General features: G+C 42.7%; 1 protein-coding gene across 2 annotated transcripts in view; it reads left to right on the top strand.

The window, feature by feature from the left end:
- The window catches only part of PLXDC2 (plexin domain containing 2), a 578,876-nt gene that overhangs the window by 303,759 nt on the left and 256,499 nt on the right, over positions 1 to 18,618 (top strand). For both annotated transcript variants that reach the window (XM_056519248.1, XM_056519249.1), the window contains exon 4: positions 2,506 to 2,575. In XM_056519248.1, the coding sequence (XP_056375223.1) occupies positions 2,506 to 2,575 (70 nt within the window). The remainder of the gene's footprint in view (positions 1 to 2,505; positions 2,576 to 18,618) is intronic.

An 18,618-nucleotide genomic window follows, 5' to 3' on the forward strand; every position in this document is an offset into this window, starting at 1 on the left:
AAATGAAAAATTTTGGGTAACACCAGCATTTTAGTTCAAAATTCTATTTTTTCGTTTTCCCATCCAAATTTAACTAAAATTTGTAAAACATCTGTGGGGTGTTAAGGTTCACTATACAGCTTGTTACGTTCTGTGAGGGGTGTAGTATTTATTATTTTGCTTTTATTTCAGAACCGCTGTAAAATCAGCCACCCCTGTGCAAATCACCAATTTAGGTCTCAAATGTACATAGTGCGCTCTCACTCCTGAGCCTGGTTGTGCATCTGCAGAGCATTTTACACCCACATATGGGGTATCTCTGTACTCAGGAGAGATTGCGTTACAAATTTTGGGGGTCTTTTTTTCCTTTTACCTCTTGTGAAAATAAAAAGTATGGGGCAACACCAGCATGTTAGTGTAAATTTTTTTTTTCACTAACATTCTGGAGTAGACCCTAACTTTTCCTTTTCATAAGGGGTAAAAGGAGAAAAAGCCCCCAAAATTTGTAAGGCAATTTCTCCCAAGTTCGGATATACCCCATATGTGGCCCTAAACTGTTTCCTTGAACTACGACTGTGCTCCAAAATGAGAGAGCACCATGCGCTTTTGAGGACTAAATTAGGGATTGCATAGGGGTGGACATAGGGGTATTCTACGCCAGTGATTCCCAAACAGGATACTGGAGGCTTCATTTTGGAAACACTGCCGCACGATACATTTTTTTTTTTTTATTGGGGGAGACAGTGTAAGGGGGTGTATATGTAGTGTTTTACCCTTTATTATGTGTTAGTATAGTGTAGTGTTTTTAGGGTACATTCACACTGGCAGAGGTTTATGGTGAGTTTCCCGCTCGAGTTTGCGCTGCGGGAGAAAATTTGCCGCAGCCCAAGCTTGAAGCAGGAAACTCACTGTAAACCCACCTGTGTGCCTCCAGCTGTTGCAAAAGTACAACTCCCAGTATACACGGTCTGTCAGTGCATGCTGGGAGTTGTAGTTTTGCAACAGCTCCAGCTGTTGCAAAACTACAACTCCCAGTGTGCACTGACAGACCATGTATGCGGGGAGTAGTACTTTTGCAACAGCTGGAGGCACACTGGTTGGAAAACCTTCAGTTAAGTTCTTGTATCTAACTCAGTATTTTCCAACCAGTGTGCCTCCAGCTGTTACAAAACTACAACTCGCAGCATGTACTGATCGCCGAAGGGCATGCTGGGAGATGTGGTTATATAACAGCTCGAGGTACGCAACTACAACTCCCAGCATGGCTAGACAACCATTTGCTGTTTGTGTATGCTGGGAGTTGTAGTTTTGCAAGATTTAGAGGGCCACGGTTTAGAAACCACTGCACAGTGATCTCCAAACCGTGGCCCTCCAGATGTTGCAAAACTACAAATACCAGTATGCCCAGACAGCAAACTGCTGCGTGGGCATGCTGGGAGTTGTAGTTTTAAAAGATCTAGAGGGCCACAGTTTGGAGATCACTGTATAGTGGTCTCCAAACTGTAGCTCTCCAAATGTTGCTAGGCAACTTACCAGCTTCCGTTGTCTTCACCAGTGAGCCAGCCACACGTCATAGCTGCCCGCTGCCGCCGATCGTCATTGCCCCCGATGGTAAGTGACCTCCGGCAATTCCCCCGTTCTGCCCAAACTACTGTGGTGGGCAGAACGGGGGTACCGAACTTTAAGTTCAAGTTTTGATTGGTCGGAGTCTGAGTATTAACACTGCAATGGATACCTAGAACTAGCTGAAAGAAGAGTGCGCTAAGCCAGACGAATTTACAATGTAATTTTATGGGATTGTTTCGGTCAGCTGCGCTTTTCTGTCTGCTCAGTCTAACAATTGGTTGATGACTGAACACTCAGACCCTGACCGAACAAAACTTTTATCATGTCTCTAGGACATGTCAAAAGTTTTTTAAAGGGGTTATTCCGTGCCCCAGCATTCTGAACATCTGCTCCAGAAGGCTTGGAGCAGAGGCTACGGATGCGACGTCACGGCCACGCCCCTGAGGGGGTGTGGCCGTGATGTCGCAACCGCAGCCTCTGCTCCAAGCCTTCTGAAGTGGATGGGGGAACCGGAGTACCCCTTTAAAGCGACAGGAACACTTTAAGCATCTTACAACTTAGAACATGCAGGATATATCACACAATTTTTTTCTCCCGATAAGCGTTTCATTCACGCTGACCCTTTCATATTCTGTTTTGTATGAGGCTTCAGAAGGTAACATTTTCGGGATGACAATGTGCAACCAGAGTGAATTTGCTTTTCTCAGACATAAAGGTTAAACTATTTTGATGAAAGAAAAAAAAAAAACTGTTGGAAGTATGCTAAGCATTTCCTTTTACCGAAATTGCATTGGCTGTATTGTTTCCATAGCAACTGCTTGGAAGTAGATGTTATTAGAAGCTAAAGTGAAGTAGTATATGGAGTATAATGAATAAAACACTCTTCATAATGAAACTTTAATTCAGTATTTCCCTCCATACCAAACAAATGACTTTCTTCCCTATCATTGTGTCTTGCAGAGAGTGAACCTGTCCTTTGATTTTCCATTCTATGGCCATTTTCTACGTGAAATTACAGTGGCCACCGGAGGTAAGGACCACTACACCTATCATCTCCAAGAAACTGTAGATGGAATCGGAATCACAGAATAATAATTTACCTGTAGTGCCTCGAAAGTAAACAATAGAAAGAGTCCCGCACCTTAGAAGCCATTTACCGGAGACGCTAGGAGTCAAAACCTGCCGAGAATATTTCTCACGCCTCATAATAGTCATATTATTGGAGGCTTTTAAGCAGAAAATTCATTTTTCATGGTTTTCTTCCAATGATTATATTTTCCTCTTCTATGCTTTCTGGATATTTCCTAGGGAGCTAAGAGCACATACAGCATGTGACCAAATATATATATGTATACAGATGTGACTTGTTGAGTTCCTTAGATGTCTTATAGAAGAGATCATTACAACATGCAAAACTATCTATCTACCTATCACATATCTATCTATCTATCTATCTATCTATCTATCTATCTCATATCTACCTATTAAATATCTATCTATCTACAGTGGGGGGAAAAAGTATTTAGTCAGCCACCAATTGTGCAAGTTCTCCCACTTAAAAAGATGAGAGAGGCCTGTAATTTTCATCATAGGTATACCTCAACTATGAGAGACATAATGAGAAAAAAAATCCATAAAATCACATTGTCTGATCTTTAAAGAATTTATTTGCAAATTATGGTTGAAAATAAGTATTTGGTCAATAACAAAAGTTCATCTCAATACTTTGTTATATACCCTTTGTTGGCAATGACAGAGGTCCCTGTAAGTCTTCACAAGGTTTTCACACACTGTTGCTGGTATTCTGGCCCATTCCTCCATGCAGATCTCCTCTAGAGCAGTGATGTTTTGGGGCTGTCGCTGGGCAACACAGTCTTTCAACTCCCTCCAAAGGTTTTCTATGGGGTTGAGATCTGGAGACTGGCTAGGCCACTCCAGGACCTTGAAATGCTTCTTACGAAGCCACTCCTTTGTGGCCCGGGTGGTGTGTTTGGGATCATTGTCATGCTGAAAGACCCAGCCACGTTTCATCTTCATTACTCTTGCTGATGGAAGGAGGTTTTCATTCAAAATCTCACGATACATGGCCCCATTCATTCTTTCCTTTACAAGGATCAGTCGTCCTGGTCCCTTTGCTGAAAAAAAGGCCCCAAAGCATGATATTTTCACCCCCCATTCTTCACAGTAGGTATGGTGTTCTTTGGATACATCTCAGCATTCTTTCTCCTCCAAACACGACGAGTTGAATCTTTACCAAAAATTTTCATCTGACCATATGACATTCTCCCAGTCCTCTTCTGGATCATCCAAATGTTCTCTAGCAAAATTCAGACCGGCCCGGACATGGACTGGCTTAAGCAGGGGGACACATCTGGCACTGCATGATTTGAGTTCCTGGCGGCTTAGTGTGTTACTGATGGTAGGCTTTGTTACTTTGGTCCCAGCACTCTGCAGGTCATTCACTGTTCTGGTAATCATTTTGACATCACGGGGTGAGATCTTGAGTGGAGCCCCAGATCGAGGGAGATTATCAGTGGTCTTGTATGTCTTCCATTTTCTAATAATTGCTCCCACAGTTGATTTCTTCACACCAAGCTGCTTGCCTATTGCAGATTCAGTCTTCCCAGCCTGGCACAGGCCTACAATTTTGTTTCTGGTGTCATTAGACAGCTCTTTGGTCTTGGCCATAGTGAAGTTTGGAGTGTGACTGTTTGAGGTTGTGGACAGGTGTCTTTTATACTGATAACAAGTTCAAACAGGTGCCATTAATACAGGTAACAAGTGGGAGACTCTTAAAGAAGAAGTTACAGAAATCTTGCTTGTTTGTAGGTGACCAAATACTTATTTTACTGAGGAATCTACCAATTAATTCATTAGAAATTATACAATGTGATTTTATGTATTCTTCCCCCCATTCTGTCTCACATAGTTGAGGTATACCTATGATGAAAATTACAGGCCTCTCTCATCTTTTTAAGTGGGAGAACTTGCACAATTAGTGGCTGACTAAATACTTTTTTCCCCACTGTATCTATCTATCTCATATATATCTATCAATCTATCTTTCCATCTATCTATGTTTCATTCTATCTATCTATCTATCTATCTATCTATCTATCTATCTATCATCTTTCTCCTATATATCTCCTATCTATCTATCTATCTATCTCCTATATATATATTTCTCCTATCTATTTATCTATATATCTATCTATCTTTCCATCTATCTATCTCATATCTATCTATCTCATATTCATCTTCAGAAGTCCCTGGTGAGCAACGATAATTCCTGGGGATAGATACTGTTGACCATGCATTGAATACCCAACCATTTAATTGGAGCAATCTCCAAAGGATATCCTCCTGTCTGCATCTGCCAATCAAATGACATCACTTCCTGCCATAGTGACCACGGAGTCTAGTCTAACAGACCTCACTGCAGAGGACCACGGAAAATAATGGGGGCCAGATAGAAAGAACGGGGTGCTATCCATTTTATTACAAAAAATAATCCTATGACAGTTTGTTTTTTGGGTTGTTGCAGATTTAAAGGGAGGTTCCAACAATTGAAATTGATTCCTTTTCCATAGGACAGGTGATAACTGGGTGATCAGTGGGGGGATCTCCCTTGATCACCAATATGGAGGAAAAATGAGTAATTCACACTCCACTTGAGCGGCCAGCCCTCCATTCATCGTCCTTGGAGCGGTGCTCGATAATGTTCAGACAGGGGATAACATTCAAATATGGGAATACCACTTTTTGAAAACTTTTTTTTACTACATTTTTAGTCCCCCTAGGAATGCCTAATCAGTTGTGTAATAGGAGATGACTGCAATACATCAGTATTGCAGTATACTGTCATTCTAGCAATCTCCTATTGCATCCTGCCTCTGGTTCAGACTGCTATAAAAACCGAGTGATAGTTATGTCGTGGGGGGAAAGGACAGAAGGTGCTGGCAAAGGCTTCAAACCACCAATATAGTCTGGTTGCTTTCTCTACCTAAGGGGTTAAATAGACATGATCAGCGTTAGCTCTATTCCCAGAATCTGACAGCTGGTGTCATCTGCCGATAGCAGCCGGCACCCCCCATGTATCCATAATCCCTAACTTGACATTTGATTTGCATAAATGTACCTACATAAATGATATTGTTAAATGGTTAAGAAAATAAATTAACTGTACTATAAATTATTTCATTTAGAAATATAAAAATATGTAAATGAGCTGCTTCTTAAAAATCCTGTATTTGGTAGAGTTCACATTTCAGCTGTTCTTAGGGTTGGCACCTTTCTTGCAAAAAAAATAATGGCCATGCTAATTTGCATAATTAATTATATATGCGTAACATGACAGGATACACATATGCGGGGGGGGGATTTTTTTCTATTCTGACCCCTTTAACCTTTTTATTTCTCCTTATATGGGCCTGTATGAGGGCTCATTTGTTGCACTCCGATCTGTAGTTTTTAACAGTGCCATTTTTGTTTTAATGTGACTTTTTGATCACTTTTTAAATTAAATTCGGGAGTTGAAGTTAGTTACTAACTACAACTCCCAGCATGCCCTCATACAGCCTGCATCCAATGAAAACTACAACTCCCAGCATGTTGGATCATATAGTAGTATATAGTATGGGTCAGTGTTTCCCAACCAGGGGTGCCTCCAGCTGTTGCAAAACTACAACTTCCAGCATGTTGGACTATATAGTAGTATATAGTATGGGTCAGTGTTTCCCAACCAGGTGTGCCTCCAGCTGTTGCAAAACTACAACTCCCAGCATGTTGGACTATATAGTAGTATATAGTATATGTCAGTGTTTCCCAACTAGGGGTGCCTCCAGCTGTTGCAAAACTACAACTCCCTGCATGTTGGACTATATAGTAATAGTATAGGTCAGTGTTTCCCAAACAGGAGTGCCTCCAGCTGTTGCAAAACTACAAATTCCAGCATATTGGACTATATAGTAGTATATAGTATGGGTCAGTGTTTACCAACCAGGGGTGCCTCCAGCTGTTGCAAAACTATAATTCCCAGCATGTTGGACTATATAGTAGTATATAGTATGGGTCAGTGTTTCCCAACCAGGGGTGCCTCCAGCTGTTGCAAAACTACAACTCCCTGCATGTTGGACTATATAGTAGTATATAGTATGGGTCAGTGTTTCCCAACTAGGGGTGCCTCCAGCTGTTACAAAACTACAACTGCCAGCATGTTGGACTATATAGTAGTATACAGTATGGGTCAGTGTTTCCCAACCAGGAGTGCCTCCAGCTGTTGCAAAACTACAATTCCCAGCATGTTGGACTATATAGTAGTATATAGTATGGGTCAGTGTTTCCCAACCAGGGGTGCCTCCAGCTGTTGCAAAACTACAACTTCCAGCATGTTGGACTATATAGTAGTATATAGTATGGGTCAGTGTTTACCAACCAGGGGTGCCTCCAGCTGTTGCAAAACTACAATTCCCAGCATGTTGGACTATATAGTAGTATATAGTATGGGTCAGTGTTTCCCAACCAGGGGTGCCTCCAGCTGTTGCAAAACCACAACTTCCAGCATGTTGGACTATATAGTATAGGTCAATGTTTCTCAACCAGGGGTGCCTCCAGCTGTTGCAAAACTACAACTTCCAGCATGTTGGACTATTTAGTAGTATATAGTATAGGTCAGTGTTTCTCAACCACGGGTGCCACCAGCTGTTGCAAAACTACAACTCCCAGCATGCCCGGACAGCCAACGGCTGTCCGGGCATGCTGGGAGTTGTAGTTTTGCAACAGCTGGAGCCCCTCTGGTTGGGAAACACTTGTATAGGTTTTGGTTCAACATTCCCGGAGTTGGAGGATTAATTGGATAAAAACCAGCTATTGCATTGCCGGTATTTTTAACATAAAAATACCGCCAGGGCGGCCAAAATATCGGCTGTGCCGATAAAATACCGGTTAGGTGAATTTGTTTTTGTTTGGGTGAGTAAGATATAAGACAAGCTGGCAGCCGGTTATAGGAACTCTGCACCGGCCTTACACTCGGCAGTAAATCAGCATATAGATCACATACAGTAGTCATAAACACCGGAATTTGGCCTTTTAGCCCTTTCAGTGGCAGTTCCCGGGAACTTGTCCATCTTGCCTGCAGGTGATCTGTACAACATATAAATACCATGAGTGGGAAGAAAAGTGGTTGAATAGATTTGAAACGTACAGAAAGAAACAGATGGCTGGAGCAATGTATATTAATGAACTCATATGGCGGTAATATCTCAGCGAGGTAGAATGGAGAACATGTGCGCTCATTTGTTTTACGTGTTGTATCCCTTGTCAATAGGACAACTTTTTCTGTCTGTGGCTGAAAGCAGCATCAAAAGCCTATCCTCTCAGCAAGGGCATTTCAATAGGATCAAGCTGCAATACCAGACTCGCCCAGTAAACAAGAGTGCCGCTCTTTCAGAATAATAATACAGTACTTTGGTGCAGAATTGTGAATACAGTACTTGAGGTACAATTCAGAAGAAAAGAATGGATGCACTCACCCGGGTCTTTAACTTACAGCAATCTTTATTCCAAATTCATAACAGTGATTGAGCGGGTAGACGCTAGTGATGAGCGGCATTGGCCATATTCGAATTTGCGTTATTTAGCGAATATATAGACGAATATTCTACCTATATTCGCAAATTTTGCGTATTCGTTATATTCGCATATTTGAGTATTCGAGGAAGAAAAGAGTGAGGGGGTGGGTAACTTTACTATTGGTTGCTAGGGATGTTGTTGATAACCTCTGACAAGTGTACAGTGACCCCACGACCTACGATGGCCCCGACATACGATAATTTCAACATGTGATGGCCTCTCAGAGGCAGCATCAACATACAATGCTTTTGTATGTCGGGGCCATCGCATAAACGGCTATCCGGCAGCGCAGACTGCTTCAACTGCCACCGGATAGCCGTTTACGGTGCCCCGTGTGGTCTGCTGACGATCACTTACCTGTCCTCAGGGCTCCGGCGCGTCCTCTTTGGGATCCTCTGCATCGTCGACGCTCTCCATCAACGTCATCACGTCGCTGCGCACGCCGTCCCGTCATCCAATAGGAGCGGCGTGCGTAGCGACGTGATGGCGGTGACGGAAAGCGCGGTTGCCGGGGAAGCAGAGGCCTTGCCGGAACGTCGGGGACACCTCGGGGACACGGCGACAGCGATGGACGGCGACATCCAGGGCAGCGGTGACGAGCGGTGACGGTCCGGAGCGGCGGGGACATGTGAGTACAACTTTCTCTAACAGTGGTCTTCAACCTGCGGACCTCCAGATGTTGCAAAACTACAACTCCCAGCATGCCCGGACAGCCAACGGCTGTCCGGGCATGCTGGGTGTTATAGTTTTGCAACATCTGGAGGTCCGCAGGTTGTACACCACTGTCCTATACTTTACATTGCACGGATCCCTCAACATGCGATGGTTTCAAGAAACTATGGTCCGTATGGAACGGATTACCATCGTATGTTGAGGGACCACTGTATTTGCATCAGTGAAAAGAAGGAATATGCACATATGCAGAAAAACAAATATCCGCAATTTCGAATATATAGCGAATATACTCGCAATATTCAAATTTGCGATATTCGCGATAAAAATTTAAAATGCAAATATTTGCGCCCAACACTAGTAGACACAGAGGAGCAGCCTCTTCTGACATTGTCTGAGTTCTGGACATTGTCTGAGTACGTGAGGTACATTGGGTAGTTCTGGAATATCTGGTAACTTGTTACGGTCTTGGAGTAATTTCAAAGACTTGAGATTTGGTAGTATGGGACTTGTTGTTCTCCTGAGATGTAAGCTGGCGCTCTATTCCTGGTGAAACATGTAAGACAGTGTTTCTGGCTTGGCTTGTTCTCCATAGCAGTTTCAGGATGAAACTTGAGACTGAGGAATAAGGATTTTACTTCAGGGGTCCCTACGGGGGTCATTATGTAAAGATATCTTCCCTCACTTATGTTTATTTATGTTGCTTTGAGACATCATTATATTTGAGGGTGTCCAGAAGGAGAAGCCCAAATATTAGCTCGACTTGGCCGGCCCAGAGGATACCCATACCTAGCCCTTTGTTTGCTTATAGGGCCCGTCGGTTCTGCCTTAGTCCCTAAAGTGACCGCTTGCGATGGTATTACTTCCGTGGCAGGATAGCCGGATATGCTAGGCAGGTTGCAGTTTTGTTGCCTTGTGTTCCTTGTGGTGATATGTAAGAGGCATGGGTCTAAAGGGTGAGAGCTGCTGGATGTGAAATCAGTCCATATGGTAACTGAACATATTCTTTTAGGATCCCTCCCTGTCCCTGGGGAAAGGGATGGAGCTTTGACAACCCCCAGCCCATCATTGGCTGAGGGGTGGATATATGACCTATTACCTGAAATTGTATAGTTAAGATAAACCTTTTGGGGGAGATTTATCAAAGTTGTCTATGTCCCGCATCAATATAGACCAACATACAGAGGGTTAGGCCGGTCTACTGTGCGCCTAATTTATCAAAAGGCGCACGGCTCTTGATAAATTCTGTGCACAATCTTTGTGATCTATGCTATTAAACTGTATTTAAACCTGATCCAGCATGGTCTGACATTTCGGTGTACTTTCAGCCGATGTGACTTGTCGCTGAAAAGGCGTTTTTGATAAATTCAGCACCAATGCATTTTCCAATGCATTTTTCCCATCTAAAATAGACTAGAATGCATCATGTTCTAAAAATCCTCTAAAGCAAAAGTCGCAAAAAAGTCGCACATATTTAGACTGCGAATTTCTGTGTGACAAATTTAAACAGGAAAAACCAGTCTAAATCCTTTGATAAATCTCCCCCTTTGGGTACAAAAGTAAACCCCTTACACATTTCAGGATGAGTGCATGCAGACAATATTTAAAGTGTACCTATCATCAGCAATAAATTTTGATATGATGTTGATAATACAATTGCTGTCATAAATGGGGGGGGGGGGGGCAGGGAGAAGTGAGTAGGGAGCCCTAAAGTTGTCCCTAAAATCCACTCCCCCTGCCTACTTGTCCATCCACCCTAAAAACGGATTGACAACTTGGAGCGTCGAAGTCAACAAAACATACAGAACTGTACAAAGTCGGGGAACCGGTCAGGAACAGAACAGAACCAACAAACAGTTATATAAATACAACTAAGGCAGGGAATAGCGTACTAACATACAGTCCAGAAACCGGAATCAAGATAAACGGCAGATATGATAATATGAACAAGACTAGATATGGGGATTAGTATACAGCAGACAAAACGAGGAGATGCAGTGGATGAACAGATGCAGATGGGCAAGTAGGCAGGGAAAGTGGTTTTAAATGGATGTCAGAACACTAAATGGGTCAGGAAATCAAGAGCACTGTTCACACTGGACTTAGAACAAGGAACACACTTAACACCCCACTCCAAGCATGGAGGGACATCAATACTAAAGCCAAATAGGTTTCTAGCTAACGGGCGCAGAATACTGTACATGTGAATAGACCCTAAAGGGGTATTCCAGGATTTTTTTTTTTTATTTGACTATGCTACAGGGGCTGTAAAGTTAGTGTAGTTTATAATATAGTTTCTGTACTTGTGTGTGATGATGGTTTTCTTATTATTAACAGCATACAAAATTACTCAGGCATTGGGATTTCCCAGGTTGCAGTGCATTAGTGCATCACTAATCAGGTGATCAGAGGGAAAATCTATCCTGCTTCAATGGGTTTCCAGTGGGATTCACTGGGTGGGTGAGAGTTCATTTTGCAATAGCTGTAGGCACCCTGATTAGAAAACACTGATGTATTGCATTGAAGGGATCACAGGTGTTTTTCAATGGGTGGGGTGGCTGATGTGTGGGAGGGAGGAAAGTGACCTCATGCTTTCAAAATATGTAACTATGGGATGTGTAGTTTAGAGAACGAAATTCAACAGGAAATTCCCAGTTCTGGCTCACTTACTCCTAGATAGACGAATAAGCCCAAGGCTCAGAACAGGATTCTATCCCAGGAGATCCAGGATAAAACAAGGGTCAAAACAGGATTAACAAAATCACTGTGTAAATACAGGCTAAGGCAACACAAAGCAAATGCAGAACGAACATACAAAAATTCAAAAAATCCGACAAATTTTTTAAAACAAAGCAGGCTAAAATCTTTATATCAAACAGGACAGATAACCACGGTTAAAACTCAGGTGCACAGACGGACATAGTGAACATCAAGTCAACATGGTCAGAATACAGGTCTTATGACCAGCACATAACACTTGAAGAGGCCTTATATATCCACCAAGTCAGCAAGGTTAACTATTCCCATCTCAGGGAGATTTAACACAGAAACTGTTCAGACACAAACCTAATATCTAAATAGGAACCAAAACAGAAAATACAAAATACAGATAAACAGACATTACAATTATATGTATATTTGTAATAAACATTGGTTTAAAAATGTGTATATTTTTGTCCCTGCAGCTATTGCCTGTGTGACTCTGTGAGGAGTCAAAATACAGGATGTATAGGTGGGCAAGCAGGGCTCTGTACACTGAGGACAAGCAGGGCTCTGTACACTGAGGACAAGCAGTGCTCTGTACACTGAGGACAAGTAGTGCTCTGTACACTGAGGACAAGCAGGGCTCTGTACACTGAGGACAAGCAGGGCTCTGTACACTGAGGACAAGCAGGGCTCTGTATACTAAGGACAAGCAGGGCTCTGTACACTGAGGACATGCAGGGCTCTGTATACTAAGGACAAGCAGATGTGGGTGTGTGGTGCAGGGCAGATGTTACCCTAGGGGCAGATGGCATTAACCCCTTGTATTTGTGACGCCAGGGCGTGGTTTAGCCTATAACCACCTGTAGGTATACCAATGGATCCTGGGCTAGCTAGGCACGGGGGCAATAAAGACTCCAACGCCAAGTTACAGACAGCGGTAGCTTTTCTGAGGGTAGACAGTTGGTAAAAGTCTATACAGTTCAGCCAGGGCCAAAGGAGGTGACCAGTGACACAGAGATCTTAAGGGCTTGCTGGTACTTGCAGAAGAGCAGAGATCAAAGAGAGAGAAGAATTACCCAGGGCTTATATGGGGAGACTAGCAGGGAGCCCATAGGTCACTCTTGGGATCACCTGGTCACTGGTACCTCCTGGGTAACAATCACATGACATATCACATGGTACATCTCTTAAAGTAACATTACATTTTATAACACTTTACATGGTAAAACATATTTACAATGGGGAAACATGTGCAGGGGGCCTTGGGGACACTGGAGGAGGCTGCCTGACAGGACATCAGGAGCACAGGGTAACACCTCCCATACTGAGACACCACACAGGGCTCTGTACACCAAGGACAAGCAGGGCTCTGTACACTAAGGACAAGCAGGGCTCTGTACACTGAGGACTAGCAGGGCTCTGTACACTGAGGACTAGCAGGGCTCTGTACTCTGAGGACAAGCAGGGCTCTGTACACTGAGGACAAGCAGGGCTCTGTATACGGAGGGCAAGCAGGGCTCTGTACACTGAGGACAAGTAGGGCTCTGTGCACTAAGGACTGGCAGGGCTCTGTACACTGAGGACTAGCAGGGCTCTTTACACTGAGGACTAGCAGGGCTCTGTTCTCTGAGAACAAGCAGAGCTCTGTACACTGAGGACAAGCAGGGCTCTGTATACTGAGGACAAGCAGGGCTCTGTGCACTGAGGACAAGCAGGGCTCTGTACACTGAGGACAAGCAGGGCTCTATACACTGAGGACAAGCAGGGCTCTGTACACTGAGGACAAGCAGGGCTCTGAACACTGAGGACAAGCAGGGCTCTGAATACTGAGGACAAGCAGGGCTCTGAACACTGAGGACAAGCAGGGCTCTGTACAATGAGGAGAAGCAGGGCTCTATACACCGAGGACAAGCAGGGCTCTGTACACTGAGGACAAGCAGGGCTCTGTACACTGAGGACAAGCAGGGCTCTGTACACTAAGGCTCTATGACATGCCCCCAGCTCACACATCAAGATTGAAAAGCCAGGAGACTACACAGAGCCCTGCTTGTCCTGCCCTCACTTCCTTTATTTGGACTTCTCATAGACAAACAGGGGAAAAAGAGGTAGGGACAAAAAAAAAACACATTTTTAACAAATGTATATATCAAATATACATGTAATAATATTATCTAAATTATATGAAAAGTTTTTGTACACTTTAAATTCAGAGTTTTGCAGCATTTTTTCCAACTCACATGTAAAGCAAATCCAGCACAGACCCCAACTTATATATACGAAGCCTCACCCTTCAGCTTGGACCACAGACTTTGAGCACAGCCTCGGTGGTAACAAGAAACACCATTCCGATCCAGCGAGGTTTACAAGGCATAATTCTTTATCCCGATACCATGCAAACAGGATACATACCAACTACTATTATCGTTATCACCATATGTGAATGCACACCTACACCTTCTTAATTGGTTGAAATGCATTGATGTGCATTCAAATATGGCAATACCCCAAGTCTGTATGTATCCTGTTTGTATCCTACCAGATTAAAGTATTTTGCCTTTTAAACCATCACTGGATGGGAGTGAAGCTTCCTAAAACTTTTACACTGTACAGGTATTTTAGGCCAAAATGCTTTGTATCATTGGGGTCTCTTCTATCAGCTCTATCCATAGTAATCATTTTCATGTTGTAAATAAAGCTGGTGCCTCTCTGGTGGAAATGTTAACACGGGAGGGGCTCAGCGGTAACAACAATGGCCATCTTAATATCTTCTTTAATGTACTCTGTCTCTCTACAGGGCCATAAGGGCTAGAAATATGCTATGTAGGCTATTTAGCTACCAACAAAAGGTAGAAGCTATGGCTTTCAGGACGATGGAGTCTGAGTGCTGTATTCAGGGACAAGGAATTATTATTTCTATTATCTCCCGCTATACCAGCATCAGCCTTCCATTATAACAGCCAGATCTGGGTAATGCAGAGAAGCCGATTCTGCTTCTCACCTTACAATATTACTAGTTAGAATACGTAATTATTCTAGTAAGAATCATAATGTTTCATTTTATTAAAGGTTATTTTTTTTCACTTGAGGCTGGAATTCCACTTGTTTTTTTGGGAGGGCAAACGTCAAGAAAAACGCCAATTCTGCCGCAAGGCGTTTTTTTGGCCAAAAAACGCTGTGGCCAGATGTTAGCTGTAAATCAATGCAAAAACACAAAATTCTTTTACCACTTTGCGTTTTTCAGTTTGGCGTTTTTTTTTTTATCCATTTGGCGTTTTTTCACTCTTTTTAAGCTCCTTGGCGGTTTTGCAAAATCGCAGCATGTTGAGCCTATGGTGTTTTTTTCCCCTAAAATTGTGGCGTTTTTCCCCCATAGAAGTCTATGGGAGTAAAAAAAAAACGCCAAGAAAAACGCCATGCAGGTTTTAACTTTGACATTTTTGCAGGTGGTTTTTATTCTTTTTTGGACTTTAGCAATCCAAAAAAGTGATGGAGATTTTTTAGGTAGTACTACTACTCCCAGCATGGAACACACTGTTCCATGATGGGAGTAGTAGTACCTGTACTAATTGACAGATCGCCCCGGGTCTGTTGCAAACCTTCTGTATGATTTATAGATGCACGCACGTCCCCTACCCATTCAGCCCCTGCGCTGTTATTAAAGGACCCTGACTGCCGACTTGAATGTGAGCGGACTCCGTTGGGGGGTGGGGGATGTCTTGGTGGAGATAGAAGGGGGGGGGGGATTTGGTGCACTATTGAGGTGCTGGCCTGTAGGGAGAGTGAGTGGATCCTTATGTTGAATTATTTTTTTATAAAACTGAATGCAGGATCACAAAGCAATTCTCTGGCTATGTTTTTAGCAACCAATTTAAAAAGTATATGCAAATGAGCCAACAAGTTACGAATTTCCACATACAATATCAATGGTAATGAAAAAAAAAAAAAGAAGCCATAATTGTGCGTCTGCAATGAAGATGACATTGTCTGGGAGTATTGCACAGAAAATATTGAAATGAAATTAATAGCTTTCTTTATAGTTATTTCGGATCTGAAATTGCTTTCATACCTCACTTAGGAAACCTGAAAAGTTTGATTGATTGTTATAAACTCATGAAAAGCCGAGTACAGAATCATCTGGAAGCAGAATAGGAAGGTGATTAGGAAGGATTGGTAAAAGGGCTGAGATTTAATCTGGGTGAGTGACTAAGTGGAAATAGAAAGTAGGAATATACAGTAGGATTCCGTAGTAAATACACAGCTGACATTACTATTGTGTTAGGACCAGAATATATAGAAGAGATCATAATGTTCTCCTATATTCCAGTTTTTTCAGACAAAAATCCAGCACCACTGTTTGGTTTTCTCCGCAGTGTTGTGTATCCAGAAGAAGAAGGTATCAGACCAGTTGGCCTCTGCCTGGTGATCAATGGAATTCCTGTCTGACCCCATTTGTTTATCATTGATCCTGTTTCTAGTCCTGGCCTCGACTTTTTCTTGTGTTCTTTGATACCACCTCAAGCACTCATAGTATTTCTCTGCCTCCTGACCGTGGCTTGGTTCCTGACTTCACTTTTTTATTTAGCATTTACCTGACCCTCCACCTACAAACCTGTCCTGTTTCTGACCATGTCTCTGCTTCTGCTATGTTTCCACCATCATCAAAATATCACCTTTTATCACTTTTCAGGGGATCCTAATGTGCGCCGTCTCCACAATCAAATCTTTGTCTCTGTACAGAGAATAAAGGGGTTGTACCACCTCGTGTTTCCAGCTCCCTGCATAGCTCCATCCTTTTTCACTTCCTGGTTTGGGTGGGACATTCAAATTATATAGCAGTGATTGACTGATGGCGGGGCCACCTTTTGTGTGTGGCAAGCGGCTCACAAATGACTCCATAGACGGTACACAAGCCCTGAAGCTGTCAGTGAGCCTTTTGTCACACATAGTAGGTGGCCAGAAAGGGGAGCACATGCCTGAGATCCCAACCACCCGACCCTCTGCTCGTCTCACTGGCCATCGCTTCAACAGTGAAGCAGTGGTCAGAAACCTGGGCAATGAGCAATAAACAATACGAACAGAGAATGTCCAGAACATACAAAATAAGCAATTTTGCTACTGACGTGATTGTAAAACTGCTTACTTTTGCATACAATAAATAAATATGTACAAGTATTAATGTCTGCTATCATCTTCACATTGTTTCCAGGACAGTTGGAACAATTCCCTTGCATGCGCAAGTTCTCACTATCAATAGCAAAACAAAAATTGAATAACCAGGGCTGGGTCCGTGCTCACCAAAAAGCACATTGTCTGCCTCTATAGTATGAAGCATTTGGCTAAATGCCAATATCCCATCTGCAACTGCTGCGCTGACAGGTGTTACTTCCCAGTGTGAGCTCAGTGCTGGAAGTGGTAGGACTGAGCATATCAAACAGGGATCATAGGCTGGATAATAGTAGAACTTATAACTAAACAAGCTGTTTTTTTTTTCTTTATGGTAAATCAAGTGAATAATTAAAGAGTACCAATCATGATCTAATCTCTCCCTAATCCACCCCCCATCTGTCCCTGACCCTCACTGACACTACCCTAGTGTTTCTTTTCATTCAAAACCCCCTCTTTGTAACTGATTTACTGTCTTCTTGGCTGCCCATTCGGCTGTCCTAGTTTGAGGGAGGAAGGGGGCGTGGCCGTGATCACAGTACGGCAGGCAGCTCCGAGTCTTCTCCTCTCTGTTTACTACTGCACATGCAGAGAGAAGAAAGATAGGAGCTCAGATAGTAAAATGAATGAGGGCATGCAGTAAGGCAGAGTCAGGAGGAGTATGCCGTGATGTGCTATGAGCACAGTGCTGGCTCCTGCCTGTCTGATTGACAGGCAGGGAGCAGCGCTGAGCTTGTCTGTGTCCCGGCTGCAGTCTGAGATTTTGGAATCCAGCAAGAGTCTGAAATCTATAAAAAAAAAAGGCTTGCGGCCAGGACTGATAGGGAGACCCCTAGTGGTCATTTTTTTTCAAAGTGGAAAATTATGTAGAAAGAAGCATATTTTTTTTAATAACGTGCAATTGGAAAGTTATTCTGCATGCATTAATCTATAATATATCAAAAGTATTTTTGATGAAAGGTACCCTTTAAAATGTCACTGTGCGATCAGAGTCTCATGGCAACCAATGACCTCCTTTCTTTTAAAGCACATCTGTCATTTCAACTTTTTAGGATATGTTGTCGAATGTGAACATGAAGAGCAGCACTATTCCTGGCCGTTATATAATGTTTATATGACATTTTTCACCAGATCTCCTCAGGCTCCACAGTATCCGTTTTGCCTGTGCTGACTGAACTTACTCCCCCCCCCCCTTTCCTTCCTCGCCCCCCCCCTCCATAGTACATGTGTATACGCAGCATGTAATCTTATCTCTCCGTGAGCTGCTAGTCCTTGTTGTATACCCAGGATGGAATTGAGCTATTCTTTCAGAGTGAAGGAAAGTATATAAGAATTTGTTAATGAAAGAAAGAAAGAAGCATGTTTTGTGACATAATATATTATAGTTTCTTACATTCAGTTGTACTATTAATTTTCACAAAGTTTGTTGAAATGGTTGGATCTATTTCAGGCTCAGCTGTGAGGGGGCAAGAGTGTTCATACCATAAAGGCATAACATGTAGCTGCTATGGAACCCTTGAAGAGAGGGTTCCCAGCCCTGGATAGTCCCATTCCTTTTGCAAAAGAAATGGTAAAAAAAACTATGTTCAGGACAACTCCTATCCCCAGGAACTGTCTCCAGGGGTGTGGAAATTTTATAAAAAAACTACTTGTCCACAGGACTAAAATGGAGCGAAATATACTTGTCCCTCATGACGATCCACTTGTCCGGGCCAATTTTCGCTTTTACGCTCTGATTTTTTCCTCCTCGCCCTATAATAGCCATAACTACCTACTATAATGATACCATTTAATTTTTCAATAACATATTCTCTGAACCAAAAAAATATATAAATATATATTAAGGGAAGTGAAATTGAAATAGTAAAAGATAATTTTGCAGATTTGGTGGTTTTCTTTTCT

The sequence above is a fragment of the Hyla sarda genome, chromosome 5 (genome assembly GCF_029499605.1).
Source record: "Hyla sarda isolate aHylSar1 chromosome 5, aHylSar1.hap1, whole genome shotgun sequence".
NCBI classification, from domain to species: Eukaryota; Metazoa; Chordata; class Amphibia; order Anura; family Hylidae; genus Hyla; species Hyla sarda.